Raw genomic sequence first — 17,081 nt, forward strand, 5'->3', positions numbered from 1 at the left:
CTGAGTTCTGCCATGCTGTAGGTGTGTGTAGGCCTTTAGCCAGTGCGTGTGGCGTGCGGTCTTTTACCTGTGTCAGCGATGGGCGACTGTCTCAGATGATGCCGGGTGGTGTCCTGCAGCGTTCAGCATAGGGGTAGCTGTACTCACAGGTGTCCGGTGGCTCTGACCCGTGTCCTGGCGGGTGTCCGGTGGCGTGGCCCTTGATGGCGCTAGCCGGGAGACGTGAGCAGGGGGTAGGTGAGATGGTAGCTCCTCACTGAGAAATCGTGCAGAGGGTGGACTCAACAAAACAGAGAAGGCAATCAAGGTTCTGTGTGTTATGAACTTTCTGTCTGCAAAGCTACGTGTGCAGTGTAAGCTGCTTGCTGCTTGTCAGTCTGCAGAGACTGCTCTGTGTTATCATAAAGTCTTAGAGTAGCAGCTCCTCTAAGTGTCTGTAAGGCACACGGTCCTCCTTTTTTCACTATTCTGGAGGCCAGGGTCATGTGTAGTATGATTAGCCCAGATAGGTTCAACTCGTTTTTTTTACAAGCACAACAAGTTCTTTGTCTTTCTTCACTTTATTGAGAAAAAACATGGATTAACAAAGGCACTTGTGGATGATGGTGTTGGGAGAGAATGTCTCTATGGTGAGTGCGCTTGATAGTGAGGAAAGGTGAAAAAGGATAAGTCCTTGCCAGTGGAGCAAATTACAGGAGGGGTACTCACTCAGCCAGTGTGAAGGTGGAAAAGGAAGTGCCAGTGTATTCTGGGTAGCAAGATAGCCTGGGGACAGACCATCTGTCAGCAAAGCAGAGGGGGAGAAGGCAGACTAACCCATTCTGACAGAAAGGCTGAGGTTGCTGTAGCAACTCACTGGCATAATGCAGAGACAGGGATCGCAACACTGTGTCTAACACACAAGCACTGTGAGTGCACAGAGCCAAATACATGCAGCTGGAGTGAGAACGTGGCAAGCAGAAGCTGCAAAGGAAAGGGGGGGGGAGGGAACAGAAATGTGGTTCTTGTTCCATGACACTCATGTTGGGATATCAGTTGCAGGCCTGTGCTTCACAGAGACATATGTAGTGTGGTACCATTTCCTCTGATTACAGGGGGATTCCCCCCTTCAGTTTTCAGTCTCCAGTACTGCTGTGCTGCCAGCTCCTCACTGTTCTGCTCCTCTGTGCTGCTCCTCTGTGCTGCCAGCTCCTCACTGTGCTGCTCCTCTGTGCTGCCAGCTCCTCACTGTGCTGCTCCTCTGTGCTGCCAGCTCCTCACTGTTCTGCTTCTCTGTGCTGCCAGCTCCTCACTGTGCTGCTCCTCTGTGCTGCTCCTCTGTGCTGCCAGCTCCTCACTGTGCTGCTCCTCTGTGCTGCTCCTCTGTGCTGCCAGCTCCTCACTGTTCTGCTTCTCTGTGCTGCTCCTCTGTGCTGCCAGCTCCTCACTGTGCTGCTCCTCTGTGCTGCTCCTCTGTGCTGCCAGCTCCTCACTGTGCTGCTCCTCTGTGCTGCTCCTTTGTGCTGCCAGCTCCTCACTGTTCTGCTTCCCTGTGCTGCTCCTCTGTGCTGCCAGCTCCTCACTGTTCTGCTCCTCTGTGCTGCTTCCCTGTGCTGCTCCTCTGTGCTGCCCCTCCGTGCTGCTCCTCTGTGCTGTCAGCTCCTCACTGTGCTGCTCCTCTGTGCTGCTTCCCTGTGCTGCCAGCTCCTCACTGTTCTGCTTCTCTGTGCTCTGCTTCCCTGTGCTGCCAGCTCCTCACTGTTCTGTTTCTCTGTGCTGCTCCTCTGTGCTGCTTCCCTGTGCTGCCAGCTCCTCACTGTTCTGCTTCTCTGTGCTCTGCTTCCCTGTGCTGCCAGCTCCTCACTGTTCTGTTTCTCTGTGCTCTGCTTCCCTGTGCTGTGGCTCACCACTCAGTCCGCTCTCCTGCTCTCTGTGAGGCACATGCAGGTTCCTATATGTAGGATGGTCTCTGCATGCAACCTCACTGTCTCAGCTCCGTGCAGCTCTGATCCCAAAATGGCTGCCCCAGCACTTAAGGTTCACTTCCTCTCATAGTCCTCCTCCTACTGACTTACCCCAGTCACATGTCCTATAGTATAGAGAGCACACCAGCTAGGGGCAGTACCCTGTGTTGCTTGCAGACACCGGGGGGTTACACTAGTTCCAATTGTTGTGCGTGCTAAGCAGTGTGAGCGCGCAGGCTGTAAAGGAATACATAGGGAGCAGGGTTACAATGCATGTCATATACAAAGCACGAGGGCGTCCATGTTTAATTCCCACACAAAATACATGGCATCCATATTTCTGTGACGTTGAAAAGCACTGGCGGATTTGACGGTGGAAAAAGGAAATGTGATTTTTAAGAGAATATTTTGTGGAACCATATACATGTGGTGGAGGCTTAAATCCTCTTATCCTCCTATCGTATCCTCCTATCCTCCTATCGTATCCTCCTATCCTATCCTCCTATGCTCCTATCTTATCCTCCAATCCTACCCTCCTATCCTCCTATCTTATCCTCCTATCTTATCCTCCTATCCTATCCTCCAATCCTACCCTCCTATCCTCCTATCTTATCCTCCTATCTTATCCTCCTATCCTATCCTCCAATCCTACCCTCCTATCCTCCTATCTTATCCTCCTATCCTCCAATCCTACCCTCCTATCCTCCTATCCTATCCTCCTATCTTATCCTCCTATCCTATCCTCCAATCCTACCCTCCTATCCTCCTATCTTATCCTCCTATCTTATCCTCCTATCTTATCCTCCTATCTTATCCTCCTATCCTCCTATCTTATCCTCCTATCTTATCCTCCTATCTTATCCTCCTATCGTATCCTCCTATCCTATCCTCCTATCGTATCCTCCTATCCTCCCATCCTATCCTCCTATGCTCCTATCTTATCCTCCTATCCTCCAATCCTACCCTCCTATCCTCCTATCTTATCCTCCTATCTTATCCTCCTATCCTATCCTCCAATCCTACCCTCCTATCCTCCTATCTTATCCTCCTATCCTCCAATCCTACCCTCCTATCCTCCTATCCTATCCTCCTATCTTATCCTCCTATCCTCCTATCCTATCCTCCTATCTTATCCTCCTATCCTCCTATCCTATCCTCCTATCTTATCCTCCTATCCTCCTATCCTTCTATCTTATCCTCCTATCCTCCTATCCTATCCTCCTATCCTCCCATCGTATCCTCCTATCTTATCCTCCAATCCTACCCTCCTATCCTCCTATCTTATCCTCCTATCTTATCCTCCTATCCTCCTATCTTATCCTCCTATCTTATCCTCCTATCCTATCCTCCAATCCTACCCTCCTATCCTCCTATCTTATCCTCCTATCTTATACTCCTATCCTCCCATCGTATCCTCCTATCTTATCCTCCTATCCTATCCTCCTATCCTATCCTCCTATCTTATCCTCCTATCTTATCCTCCTATCCTCCTATCTTATCCTCCTATCTTATCCTTCTATCTTATCCTCCTATCTTATCCTCCTATCCTCCTATCTTATCCTCCTATCTTATCCTCCTATCCTATCCTCCTATCTTATCCTCCTATCCTCCCATCGTATCCTCCTATCTTATCCTCCTATCTTATCCTCCTATCCTATCCTCCTATCTTATCCTCCTATCCTATCCTCCTATCTTATCCTCCTATCCTCCTATCCTCCTATCCCTATCCTCCTATCCTATCCTCCTATCTTATCCTCCTATCCTATCCTCCTATCCTATCCTCCTATCCCTATCCTCCTATCCCTATCCTCCTATCCTATCCTCCTATCCTATCCTCCTATCCTATCCTCCTATCTTATCCTCCTATCCTCCCATCGTATCCTCCTATCTTATCCTCCTATCCTCCCATCGTATCCTCCTATCTTATCCTCCTATCCTCCTATCCTATCCTCCTATCCTATCCTCCTATCCTATCCTCCTATCCTATCCTCCTATCCTATCCTCCTATCCCTATCCTCCTATCCTCCCATCGTATCCTCCTATCTTATCCTCCTATCCTATCCTCCTATCCTATCCTCCTATCCCTATCCTCCTATCCTCCCATCGTATCCTCCTATCTTATCCTCCTATCCTCCCATCGTATCCTCCTATCTTATCCTCCTATCCTATCCTCCTATCCTATCCTCCTATCCTATCCTCCTATCTTATCCTCCTATCCTCCTATCCTATCCTCCTATCTTATCCTCCTATCCTCCTATCCTTCTATCTTATCCTCCTATCCTATCCTCCTATCCTATCCTCCTATCCTCCCATCGTATCCTCCTATCTTATCCTCCTATCCTCCCATCGTATCCTCCTATCTTATCCTCCTATCTTATCCTCCTATCTTATCCTCCTATCCTATCCTCCTATCCTCCTATCTTATCCTCCTATCCTCCTATCTTATCCTCCTATCTTATCCTCCTATCCTCCCATCGTATCCTCCTATCTTATCCTCCTATCCCTATCCTCCTATCTTATCCTCCTATCTTATCCTCCTATCCTATCCTCCTATCTTATCCTGTCCTCCTATCCTCCCATCGTATCCTCCTATCCTATCCTCCATCGTATCCTCCTATCTTATCCTCCTATCCTCCCATCGTATCCTCCTATCTTATCCTCCTGTCCCTATCCTCCTATCTTATCCTCCTATCCTATCCTCCATCGTATCCTCCTATCTTATCCTCCTATCCTCCCATCGTATCCTCCTATCTTATCCTCCTATCCCTATCCTCCTATCCTATCCTCCTATCTTATCCTCCTATCCTCCTATCTCCCTATCCTCCTCTCCCTATCTTATCCTCCTATCCTCCTATCTTATCCTCCTATCCTCCCATCGTATCCTCCTATCCTCCTATCCTCCTATTCTTATCCTCCTATCTTATGGTGAGCAGAAGGTCCCTTTCCTGCACTAAGTCCCATGTTCTGGTAACACGAGGGTTCCTGTCCTGTTTGTTTTCTCAGTAGACCTGCGGGATAATTGATCCCCACATTGTAGAGAATAGAAGTGTTAATCCTAGAAGCTGACAATCTAATTGGTCTTCTTTGTAGTTCTTGGTCACCCTGTCTCAGTGGTGCACTCAGACTCACTCCCTGACGCTCCAGAACCTCAAACCCAGACAGCGAGGGAAGAAAGAGACCACTGAGGAGTACATGAAAAGCACAAGGTAAGACCGACCGCGACCTCTAATATCGGAGTCATTTTATAGTCTGCCTGACCGCTGCTGTCTCTCTGACTGCTGCTATCTCTCTGACCGCTGCTGTCTCTCTGACCGCTGCTATCTCTCTGACCGCTGCTATCTCTCTGAGCGTTCCTGTCTCTGACCGCTGCTATCTCTCTGACGGCTCCTGTCTCTCTGACCGCTGCTCTCTCTGACCGCTGCTGTCTCTCTGACCGCTGCTGTCTCTCTGACCGCTGCCATCTCTCTGACCGCTCCTGTCTCTCTGACCGCTCCTGTCTCTCTGACCGCTCCTGTCTCTCTGACCGCTCCTGTCTCTCTGACCGCTCCTGTCTCTCTGACCGCTGCTCTCTCTGACCACTGCTGTCTCTCTGACCGCTGCCGTCTCTCTGACCGCTCCTGTCTCTCTGACCGCTCCTGTCTCTCTGACCGCTCCTGTCTCTCTGAGCGTTCCTGTCTCTCTGAGTGTTCTTGTCTCTCTGACCGCTCCTGTCTCTCTGACCGCTGCTGTCTCTCTGAGCGTTCCTGTCTCTCTGACCGCTGCTGTCTCTCTGACCGCTGCTGTCTCTCTGACCGCTGCTGTCTCTCTGACCGCTCCTGTCTCTCTGACCGCTCATGTCTCTCTGACCGCTACTGTCTCTCTGACCGCTCCTGTCTCTCTGACCGCTCCTGTCTCTCTGACCGCTGCTCTCTCTGACCGCTGCTGTCTCTCTGACCGCTGCTATCTCTATGACCGCTGCTGTCTCTCTGAGCTTTCCTGTCTCTCTGAGTGTTCTTGTCTCTCTGACCGCTGCTATCTCTCTGACCGCTGCTATCTCTCTGACCGCTGCTGTCTCTCTGACCGCTGCTATGTCTCTGACCGCTCCTGTCTCTCTGACCGCTGCTATCTCTCTGACCGCTGCTGTCTCTCTGACCGCTGCTATGTCTCTGACCGCTCCTGTCTCTCTGACCGCTGCTATCTCTCTGACCGCTGCTATCTTTCTGACCGCTCCTGTCTCTCTGACCGCTCCTGTCTCTCTGACCGCTGCTGTCTCTCTGACCGATCCCGGCTCTCTGACCATTCTTGTCTCTGACCGCTCCTGAGGGCGCTGGGTGTTGGGGGAGCGGGCTGTGGGGTGCAGGGTCTGTCTTCCTTAGGTAAGTAGAAGGGAGAGCTGAGCGACGTTCACCCTCAGAAGCAGAGACATCCTGGGGGCATTATAACATTGAACATGCACATAATATAATATAGAGGCTTCATCCATATAGGAATACCAGGAATTGTACAACTAGGTCTCAGTAATAACTCAGGTACTCTCACACAGCCACCACTGGGGGACAACCTAGCAGCACATTTAGGTAACAATAGGTCCTACTTATTAAGGGAGATTGTGTTCTCTGCACGTGGCGCAGTGAGATTGTGTTCTCTGATGCACGTGGCGCAGTGAGATTGTGTTCTCTGATGCACGTGGCGCAGTGAGATTGTGTTCTCTGATGCACGTGGCGCAGTGAGATTGTGTTATCTGATGCACGTGGCGCAGTGAGATTGTGTTCTCTGATGCACGTGGCGCAGTGAGATTGTGTTCTCTGATGCACGTGGCGCAGTGAGATTGTGTTCTCTGATGCACGTGGCGCAGTGAAATTGTGTTCTCTGATGCACGTGGCGCAGTGAGATTGTGTTATCTGATACACGTGGCGCAGTGAGATTGTGTTATCTGATGCACGTGGCGCAGTGAGATTGTGTTCTCTGATGCACGTGGCGCAGTGAGATTGTGTTATCTGATACACGTGGCGCAGTGAGATTGTGTTCTCTGATACACGTGGCGCAGTGAGATTGTGTACTCTGATGCACGTGGCGCAGTGAGATTGTTTATCTGATACACGTGGCGCAGTGAGATTGTGTTCTCTGATGCACGTGGCACAGTGATACACGTGGCGCAGGGAGATTGTGTTCTCTGATGCACTTGGCGCAGTGAGATTGTGTTCTCTGATGCACGTGGCGCAGTGAGATTGTGTTCTCTGATGCAAGTGGCGCAGTGAGATTGTGATAAACGTGGCACAGTGATACACGTGGCGCAGGGAGATTGTGTTCTCTGATGCACTTGGCGCAGTGAGATTGTGTTCTCTGATGCACGTGGCGCAGTGATGCACGTGGCGCAGTGAGATTGTGTTATCTGATGCACGTGGCGCAGTGATGCACGTGGCACAGTGAGATTATGTCCTCTAATGCACGTGGCGCAGGGAGATTGTGTTCTCTGATACACGTGGCGCAGTGAAATTGTGTTCTCTGATGCACGTGGCGCAGTGAGATTGTGTTCTCTGATGCACGTGGCGCAGTGAGATTGTGTTCTCTGATGCAAGTGGCGCAGTGAGATTGTGTTCTCTGATAAACGTGGCACAGTGATACACGTGGCGCAGGGAGATTGTGTTCTCTGATGCACTTGGCGCAGTGAGATTGTGTTCTCTGATGCACGTGGCGCAGTGATGCACGTGGCGCAGTGAGATTGTGTTATCTGATGCACGTGGCGCAGTGATGCACGTGGCACAGTGAGATTATGTCCTCTAATGCACGTGGCGCAGGGAGATTGTGTTCTCTGATACACGTGGCGCAGTGAGATTGTGTTATCTGATGCACGTGGCGCAGTGAGATTGTTTATCTGATACACATGGCGCAGTGAGATTGTGTTCTCTGATGCACGTGGCACAGTGATACACGTGGCGCAGTGAGATTGTGTTCTCTGATGCACGTGGCGCAGTGAGATTGTGTTCTCTGAGGCACGTGGCGCAGTGAGATTGTGTTCTCTGAGGCACGTGGCGCAGTGAGATTGTGTTCTCTGATGCACGTGGCGCAGTGAGATTGTGTTCTCTGATAAACGTGGCACTGTGATACACGTGGCGCAGGGAGATTGTGTTCTCTGATGCACGTGGCGCAGTGAGATTGTGTTCTCTGATGCACGTGGCGCAGTGATGCACGTGGCGCAGTGAGATTGTGTTATCTGATGCACGTGGCGCAGTGGTGCACGTGGCACAGTGAGATTATGTCCTCTAATGTGTTCTCTGATGCACGTGGCGCAGTGATGCACGTGGCGCAGTGAGATTGTGTTATCTGATGCACGTGGCGCAGTGGTGCACGTGGCACAGTGAGATTATGTCCTCTAATGCACGTGGCGCAGGGAGATTGTGTTCTCTGATACACGTGGCGCAGTGAGATTGTGTTATCTGATGCACGTGGCGCAGTGAAATTATGTTCTCTGATGCAAGTGGCGCAGTGAGATTGTGTTCTCTGATAAACGTGGCACAGTGATACACGTGGCGCAGGGAGATTGTGTTCTCTGATGCACTTGGCGCAGTGAGATTGTGTTCTCTGATGCACGTGGCGCAGTGATGCACGTGGCGCAGTGAGATTGTGTTATCTGATGCACGTGGCGCAGTGATGCACGTGGCACAGTGAGATTATGTCCTCTAATGCACGTGGCGCAGGGAGATTGTGTTCTCTGATACACGTGGCGCAGTGAGATTGTGTTATCTGATGCACGTGGCGCAGTGAGATTGTTTATCTGATACACATGGTTTATGATTATGTCCTCTAATGTGTTCTCTGATGCACGTGGCGCAGTGATACACATGGTTTATGATTATGTCCTCTAATGTGTTCTCTGATGCACGTGGCGCAGTGATGCACGTGGCGCAGTGAGATTGTGTTATCTGATGCACGTGGCGCAGTGGTGCACGTGGCACAGTGAGATTATGTCCTCTAATGCACGTGGCGCAGGGAGATTGTGTTCTCTGATACACGTGGCGCAGTGAGATTGTGTTATCTGATGCACGTGGCGCAGTGAGATTGTGTTATCTGATGCACGTGGCGCAGTGAGATTGTGTTATCTGATGCACGTGGCGCAGTGGTGCACGTGGCGCAGTGAGATTGTGTTATCTGATGCACGTGGCGCAGTGGTGCACGTGGCACAGTGAGATTATGTCCTCTAATGCACGTGGCGCAGGGAGATTGTGTTCTCTGATGCACGTGGCGCAGTGAGATTGTGTTCTCTGATGCACGTGGCGCAGTGAAATTGTGTTCTCTGATGCACGTGGCGCAGTGAGATTGTGTTCTCTGATAAACGTGGCACAGGGAGATACACGTGGCGTGGCACAGGGCACAGGTGATACACGTGGCACAGTGAGATTATGTCCTCTAATGTGTTCTCTGATGCACGTGGCGCAGTGATGCACGTGGCGCAGTGAGATTGTGTTATCTGATGCACGTGGCGCAGTGGTGCACGTGGCACAGTGAGATTATGTCCTCTAATGCACGTGGCGCAGGGAGATTGTGTTCTCTGATACACGTGGCGCAGTGAGATTGTGTTATCTGATGCACGTGGCGCAGTGAGATTGTGTTATCTGATGCACGTGGCGCAGTGAGATTGTGTTATCTGATGCACGTGGCGCAGTGGTGCACGTGGCGCAGTGAGATTGTGTTATCTGATGCACGTGGCGCAGTGGTGCACGTGGCACAGTGAGATTATGTCCTCTAATGCACGTGGCGCAGGGAGATTGTGTTCTCTGATGCACGTGGCGCAGTGAGATTGTGTTCTCTGATGCACGTGGCGCAGTGAAATTGTGTTCTCTGATGCACGTGGCGCAGTGAGATTGTGTTCTCTGATAAACGTGGCACAGGGAGATACACGTGGCGTGGCACAGGGCACAGGTGATACACGTGGCGCAGGGAGATTGTGTTCTCTGATGCACGTGGCGCAGTGAGATTGTGTTCTCTGATGCACGTGGCGCAGTGATGCACGTGGCGCAGTGAGATTGTGTTATCTGATGCACGTGGCGCAGTGGTGCACGTGGCACAGTGAGATTATGTCCTCTAATGTGTTCTCTGATGCACGTGGCGCAGTGATGCACGTGGCGCAGTGAGATTGTGTTATCTGATGCACGTGGCGCAGTGGTGCACGTGGCACAGTGAGATTATGTCCTCTAATGCACGTGGCGCAGGGAGATTGTGTTCTCTGATACACGTGGCGCAGTGAGATTGTGTTATCTGATGCACGTGGCGCAGTGAGATTGTGTTATCTGATGCACGTGGCGCAGTGAGATTGTGTTATCTGATACACGTGGCGCAGTGAGATTGTGTTCTCTGATACATGTGGCGCAGTGAGATTGTGTTATCTGATACACGTGGCGCAGTGAGATTGTTTATCTGATACACGTGGCGCAGTGAGATTGTGTTCTCTGATGCACGTGGCGCAGTGAGATTGTGTTCTCTGATGCACGTGGCGCAGTGATACACGTGGCGCAGTGATGCACGTGGCGCAGTGAGATTATGTCCTCTGATGCACGTGGCGAGATATACTGTACAGACCCCGCTCTGTGTTTACTTGTTACTAGAGGATGTTTAGAAGCGGGCCTGGAATCTGTGCTGAAAGCCACGGGAGGAAACCTGCTGATCCTCCGTATATCGCACTGCCCAAATATACTCACGGACCGGTCCCTCTGGCTGGCCAGCTGCTACTGCCGGGCACTGCAAGCGGTGACATACAGGTACTGCCGGGCACTGCAAGCCGTGACACACAGGTACTGCCGGGCACTGCAAGCGATTACATACAGGTACTGCCGGGCACTGCAAGTGGTTACATACAGGTACTGCCGGGCACTGCAAGCGGTTACATACAGGTACTGCCGGACACTGCAAGCGGTCACATACAGGTACTGCCGGGCACTGCAAGCGGTCACATACAGGTACTGCCGGACACTGCAAGCGGTCACATACAGGTACTGCCGGGCACTGCAAGCGGTCACATACAGGTACTGCCGGACACTGCAAGCGGTCACATACAGGTACTGCCGGGCACTGCAAGCGGTTACATACAGGTACTGCCGGACACTGCAAGCGGTCACATACAGGTACTGCCGGGCACTGCAAGCGGTCACATACAGGTACTGCCGGACACTGCAAGCGGTCACATACAGGTACTGCCGGGCACTGCAAGCGGTTACATACAGGTACTGCCGGGCACTGCAAGCGGTGACATACAGGTACTGCCGGGCACTGCAAGCGGTTACATACAGGTACTGCCGGACACTGCAAGCGGTCACATACAGGTACTGCCGGGCACTGCAAGCGGTCACATACAGGTACTGCCGGGCACTGCAAGCGGTGACATACAGGTACTGCCGGGCACTGCAAGCGGTTACATACAGGTACTGCCGGGAACTGCAAGCGGTCACATACAGGTACTGCCGGGCACTGCAAGCGGTGACATACAGGTACTGCCGGGCACTGCACGCGGTTACATACAGGTACTGCCGGGCACTGCAAGCGGTGACATACAGGTACTGCCGGGCACTGCAAGCGGTGACATACAGGTACTGCCGGGCACTGCAAGCGGTTACATACAGGTACTGCCGGGCACTGCAAGCGGTTACATACAGGTACTGCCGGGCACTGCAAGCGGTTACATACAGGTACTGCCGGGCACTGCAAGCGGTTACATACAGGTACTGCCGGGCACTGCAAGCGGTTACATACAGGTACTGCCGGGCACTGCAAGCGGTTACACACAGGTACTGCCGGGCACTGCAAGCGGTTACATACAGGTACTGCCGGGCACTGCAAGCGGTGACATACAGGTACTGCCCGGCACTGCAAGCGGTTACATACAGGTACTGCCGGGCACTGCAAGCGGTTACATACAGGTACTGCCGGGCACTGCAAGCGGTTACATACAGGTACTGCCGGGCACTGCAAGCGGTTACATACAGGTACTGCCGGGCACTGCAAGCGGTTACATACAGGTACTGCCGGGCACTGCAAGCGGCTACATACAGGTACTGCCGGGCACTGCAAGCGGTTACATACAGGTACTGCCGGGCACTGCAAGCGGTTACATACAGGTACTGCCGGGCACTGCAAGCGGTTACATACAGGTACTGCCGGGCACTGCAAGCGGTTACATACAGGTACTGCCGGGCACTGCAAGCGGTCACATACAGGTACTGCCGGGCACTGCAAGCGGTGACATACAGGTACTGCCGGGCACTGCAAGCGGTGACATACAGGTACTGCCGGGCACTGCAAGCGGTTACATACAGGTACTGCCAGACACTGCAAGCGGTTACATACAGGTACTGCCGGGCACTGCAAGCGGTTACATACAGGTACTGCCGGACACTGCAAGCGGTTACATACAGGTACTGCCAGACACTGCAAGCGGTCACATACAGGTACTGCCGGGCACTGCAAGCGGTCACATACAGGTACTGCCGGGCACTGCAAGCGGTTACACACAGGTACTGCCGGGCACTGCAAGCGGTTTACACACAGGTACTGCCGGGCACTGCAAGCGGTTACACACAGGTACTGCCGGGCACTGCAAGCGGTTACATACAAGTACTGCCGGGCACTGCAAGCGGTTACATACAGGTACTGCCGGGCACTGCAAGCGGTTACATACAGGTACTGCCGGGCACTGCAAGCGGTTACATACAGGTACTGCCGGGCACTGCACGCGGTTACATACAGGTACTGCCGGGCACTGCACGCGGTGACATACAGGTAATGCCGGGCACTGCAAGCGGTTACATACAGGTACTGCCGGGCACTGCAAGCGGTTACATACAGGTACTGCCGGGCACTGCAAGCGGTTACATACAGGTACTGCCGGGCACTGCAAGCGGTTACACACAGGTACTACCGGGCACTGCAAGCGGTCACATACAGGTACTGCCGGGCACTGCAAGCGGTTACATACAGGTACTGCCGGGCACTGCAAGCAGTTACATACAGGTACTGCCGGGCACTGCAAGCGGTTACATACAGGTACTGCCGGGCACTGCAAGCGGTTACATACAGGTACTGCCGGGCACTGCAAGCGGTTACATACAGGTACTGCCGGGCACTGCAAGCGGTGACATACAGGTACTGCCGGGCACTGCAAGCGGTCACATACAGGTACTGCCGGGCACTGCAAGCGGTCACATACAGGTACTGCCGGGCACTGCAAGCGGTTACATACAGGTACTGCCGGGCACTGCAAGCGGTCACATACAGGTACTGCCGGGCACTGCAAGCGGTCACATACAGGTACTGCCGGGCACTGCAAGCGGTCACATACAGGTACTGCCGGGCACTGCAAGCGGTTACATACAGGTACTGCCGGGCACTGCAAGCGGTTACATACAGGTACTGCCGGGCACTGCAAGCGGTTACATACAGGTACTGCCGGGCACTGCAAGCGGTTACATACAGGTACTGCCGGGCACTGCAAGCGGTTACATACAGGTACTGCCAGGTACTGCCGGGCACTGCGAGCGGTTACATACAGGTACTGCCGGGCACTGCGAGCGGTTACATACAGGTACTGCCGGGCACTGCGAGCGGTTACATACAGGTACTGCCGGGCACTGCGAGCGTTTACATACAAGTACTGCCGGGCACTGCAAGCGGCTACATACAGGTACTGACGGGCGCTGCAAGCGGTTACATACAGGTACTGACGGGCACTGCAAGCGGTTACATACAGTTACTACCGGGCACTGCAAGCGGTTACATACAGGTACTGCCGGGCGCTGCAAGCGATTACACACAGGTACTGCCGGGCACTGCAAGCGGCTACATACAGGTACTGCCGTGCGCTGCAAGCGGTTACATAGAGGTACTGCCGGGCACTGCAAGCGGTTACATACAGGTACTGCCAGGCACTGCAAGCGGTTACATACAGGTACTGCCAGGCACTGCAAGCGGTTACATACAGGTACTGCCGGGCACTGCAAGCGGTCACATACAGGTACTGCCGGGCACTGCAAGCGGTTACATACAGGTACTGCCGGGCACTGCAAGCGGTCACATTCAGTTACTACCGGGCACTGCAAGCGGTTACATACAAGTACTGCCGGGCACTGCAAGCGGTTACATACAGGTACTGCCGGGCACTGCAAGCGGTTACATACAGGTACTGCCGGGCACTGCAAGCGGTTACATACAGGTACTGCCGGGCACTGCAAGCGGTTACATACAGGTACTGCCGGGCACTGCAAGCGGTTACATACAGGTACTGCCGGGCACTGCAAGCGGTTACATACAGGTACTGCCGGGCACTGCAAGCGGTTACATACAGGTACTGCCGGGCACTGCAAGTGGTTACATACAGGTACTGCCGGGCACTGCAAGCGGTTACATACAGGTACTGCCGGACACTGCAAGCGGTCACATACAGGTACTGCCGGGCACTGCAAGCGGTCACATACAGGTACTGCCGGACACTGCAAGCGGTCACATACAGGTACTGCCGGGCACTGCAAGCGGTCACATACAGGTACTGCCGGACACTGCAAGCGGTCACATACAGGTACTGCCGGGCACTGCAAGCGGTTACATACAGGTACTGCCGGACACTGCAAGCGGTCACATACAGGTACTGCCGGGCACTGCAAGCGGTCACATACAGGTACTGCCGGACACTGCAAGCGGTCACATACAGGTACTGCCGGGCACTGCAAGCGGTTACATACAGGTACTGCCGGGCACTGCAAGCGGTAACATACAGGTACTGCCGGGCACTGCAACGGTTACATACAGGTACTGCCGGACACTGCAAGCGGTCACATACAGGTACTGCCGGGCACTGCAAGCGGTCACATACAGGTACTGCCGGGCACTGCAAGCGGTGACATACAGGTACTGCCGGGCACTGCAAGCGGTTACATACAGGTACTGCCGGGAACTGCAAGCGGTCACATACAGGTACTGCCGGGCACTGCAAGCGGTGACATACAGGTACTGCCGGGCACTGCACGCGGTTACATACAGGTACTGCCGGGCACTGCAAGCGGTGACATACAGGTACTGCCGGGCACTGCAAGCGGTGACATACAGGTACTGCCGGGCACTGCAAGCGGTTACATACAGGTACTGCCGGGCACTGCAAGCGGTTACATACAGGTACTGCCGGGCACTGCAAGCGGTTACATACAGGTACTGCCGGGCACTGCAAGCGGTTACATACAGGTACTGCCGGGCACTGCAAGCGGTTACATACAGGTACTGCCGGGCACTGCAAGCGGTTACACACAGGTACTGCCGGGCACTGCAAGCGGTTACATACAGGTACTGCCGGGCACTGCAAGCGGTGACATACAGGTACTGCCCGGCACTGCAAGCGGTTACATACAGGTACTGCCGGGCACTGCAAGCGGTTACATACAGGTACTGCCGGGCACTGCAAGCGGTTACATACAGGTACTGCCGGGCACTGCAAGCGGTTACATACAGGTACTGCCGGGCACTGCAAGCGGTTACATACAGGTACTGCCGGGCACTGCAAGCGGCTACATACAGGTACTGCCGGGCACTGCAAGCGGTTACATACAGGTACTGCCGGGCACTGCAAGCGGTTACATACAGGTACTGCCGGGCACTGCAAGCGGTTACATACAGGTACTGCCGGGCACTGCAAGCGGTTACATACAGGTACTGCCGGGCACTGCAAGCGGTCACATACAGGTACTGCCGGGCACTGCAAGCGGTGACATACAGGTACTGCCGGGCACTGCAAGCGGTGACATACAGGTACTGCCGGGCACTGCAAGCGGTTACATACAGGTACTGCCAGACACTGCAAGCGGTTACATACAGGTACTGCCGGGCACTGCAAGCGGTTACATACAGGTACTGCCGGACACTGCAAGCGGTTACATACAGGTACTGCCAGACACTGCAAGCGGTCACATACAGGTACTGCCGGGCACTGCAAGCGGTCACATACAGGTACTGCCGGGCACTGCAAGCGGTTACACACAGGTACTGCCGGGCACTGCAAGCGGTTTACACACAGGTACTGCCGGGCACTGCAAGCGGTTACACACAGGTACTGCCGGGCACTGCAAGCGGTTACATACAAGTACTGCCGGGCACTGCAAGCGGTTACATACAGGTACTGCCGGGCACTGCAAGCGGTTACATACAGGTACTGCCGGGCACTGCAAGCGGTTACATACAGGTACTGCCGGGCACTGCACGCGGTTACATACAGGTACTGCCGGGCACTGCACGCGGTGACATACAGGTAATGCCGGGCACTGCAAGCGGTTACATACAGGTACTGCCGGGCACTGCAAGCGGTTACATACAGGTACTGCCGGGCACTGCAAGCGGTTACATACAGGTACTGCCGGGCACTGCAAGCGGTTACACACAGGTACTACCGGGCACTGCAAGCGGTCACATACAGGTACTGCCGGGCACTGCAAGCGGTTACATACAGGTACTGCCGGGCACTGCAAGCGGTTACATACAGGTACTGCCGGGCACTGCAAGCGGTTACATACAGGTACTGCCGGGCACTGCAAGCGGTTACATACAGGTACTGCCGGGCACTGCAAGCGGTTACATACAGGTACTGCCGGGCACTGCAAGCGGTGACATACAGGTACTGCCGGGCACTGCAAGCGGTCACATACAGGTACTGCCGGGCACTGCAAGCGGTCACATACAGGTACTGCCGGGCACTGCAAGCGGTTACATACAGGTACTGCCGGGCACTGCAAGCGGTCACATACAGGTACTGCCGGGCACTGCAAGCGGTCACATACAGGTACTGCCGGGCACTGCAAGCGGTCACATACAGGTACTGCCGGGCACTGCAAGCGGTTACATACAGGTACTGCCGGGCACTGCAAGCGGTTACATACAGGTACTGCCGGGCACTGCAAGCGGTTACATACAGGTACTGCCGGGCACTGCAAGCGGTTACATACAGGTACTGCCGGGCACTGCAAGCGGTTACATACAGGTACTGCCAGGTACTGCCGGGCACTGCGAGCGGTTACATACAGGTACTGCCGGGCACTGCGAGCGGTTACATACAGGTACTGCCGGGCACTGCGAGCGGTTACATACAGGTACTGCCGGGCACTGCGAGCGTTTACATACAAGTACTGCCGGGCA

At 53.8% G+C, this 17,081-nt stretch overlaps 1 protein-coding gene across 1 annotated transcript in view; it reads left to right on the top strand.

The window, feature by feature from the left end:
* FBXO41 (F-box protein 41) overlaps positions 1 to 17,081 on the top strand; it is a 155,401-nt gene that overhangs the window by 67,424 nt on the left and 70,896 nt on the right. The window contains exons 7-8 of the mRNA XM_075584279.1: positions 5,034 to 5,149; positions 10,526 to 10,678. Of these exons, the coding sequence (XP_075440394.1) occupies positions 5,034 to 5,149; positions 10,526 to 10,678 (269 nt within the window). The remainder of the gene's footprint in view (positions 1 to 5,033; positions 5,150 to 10,525; positions 10,679 to 17,081) is intronic.

The sequence above is a fragment of the Ascaphus truei genome, unplaced genomic scaffold (assembly GCF_040206685.1).
Source record: "Ascaphus truei isolate aAscTru1 unplaced genomic scaffold, aAscTru1.hap1 HAP1_SCAFFOLD_525, whole genome shotgun sequence".
Taxonomy (NCBI): Eukaryota; Metazoa; Chordata; class Amphibia; order Anura; family Ascaphidae; genus Ascaphus; species Ascaphus truei.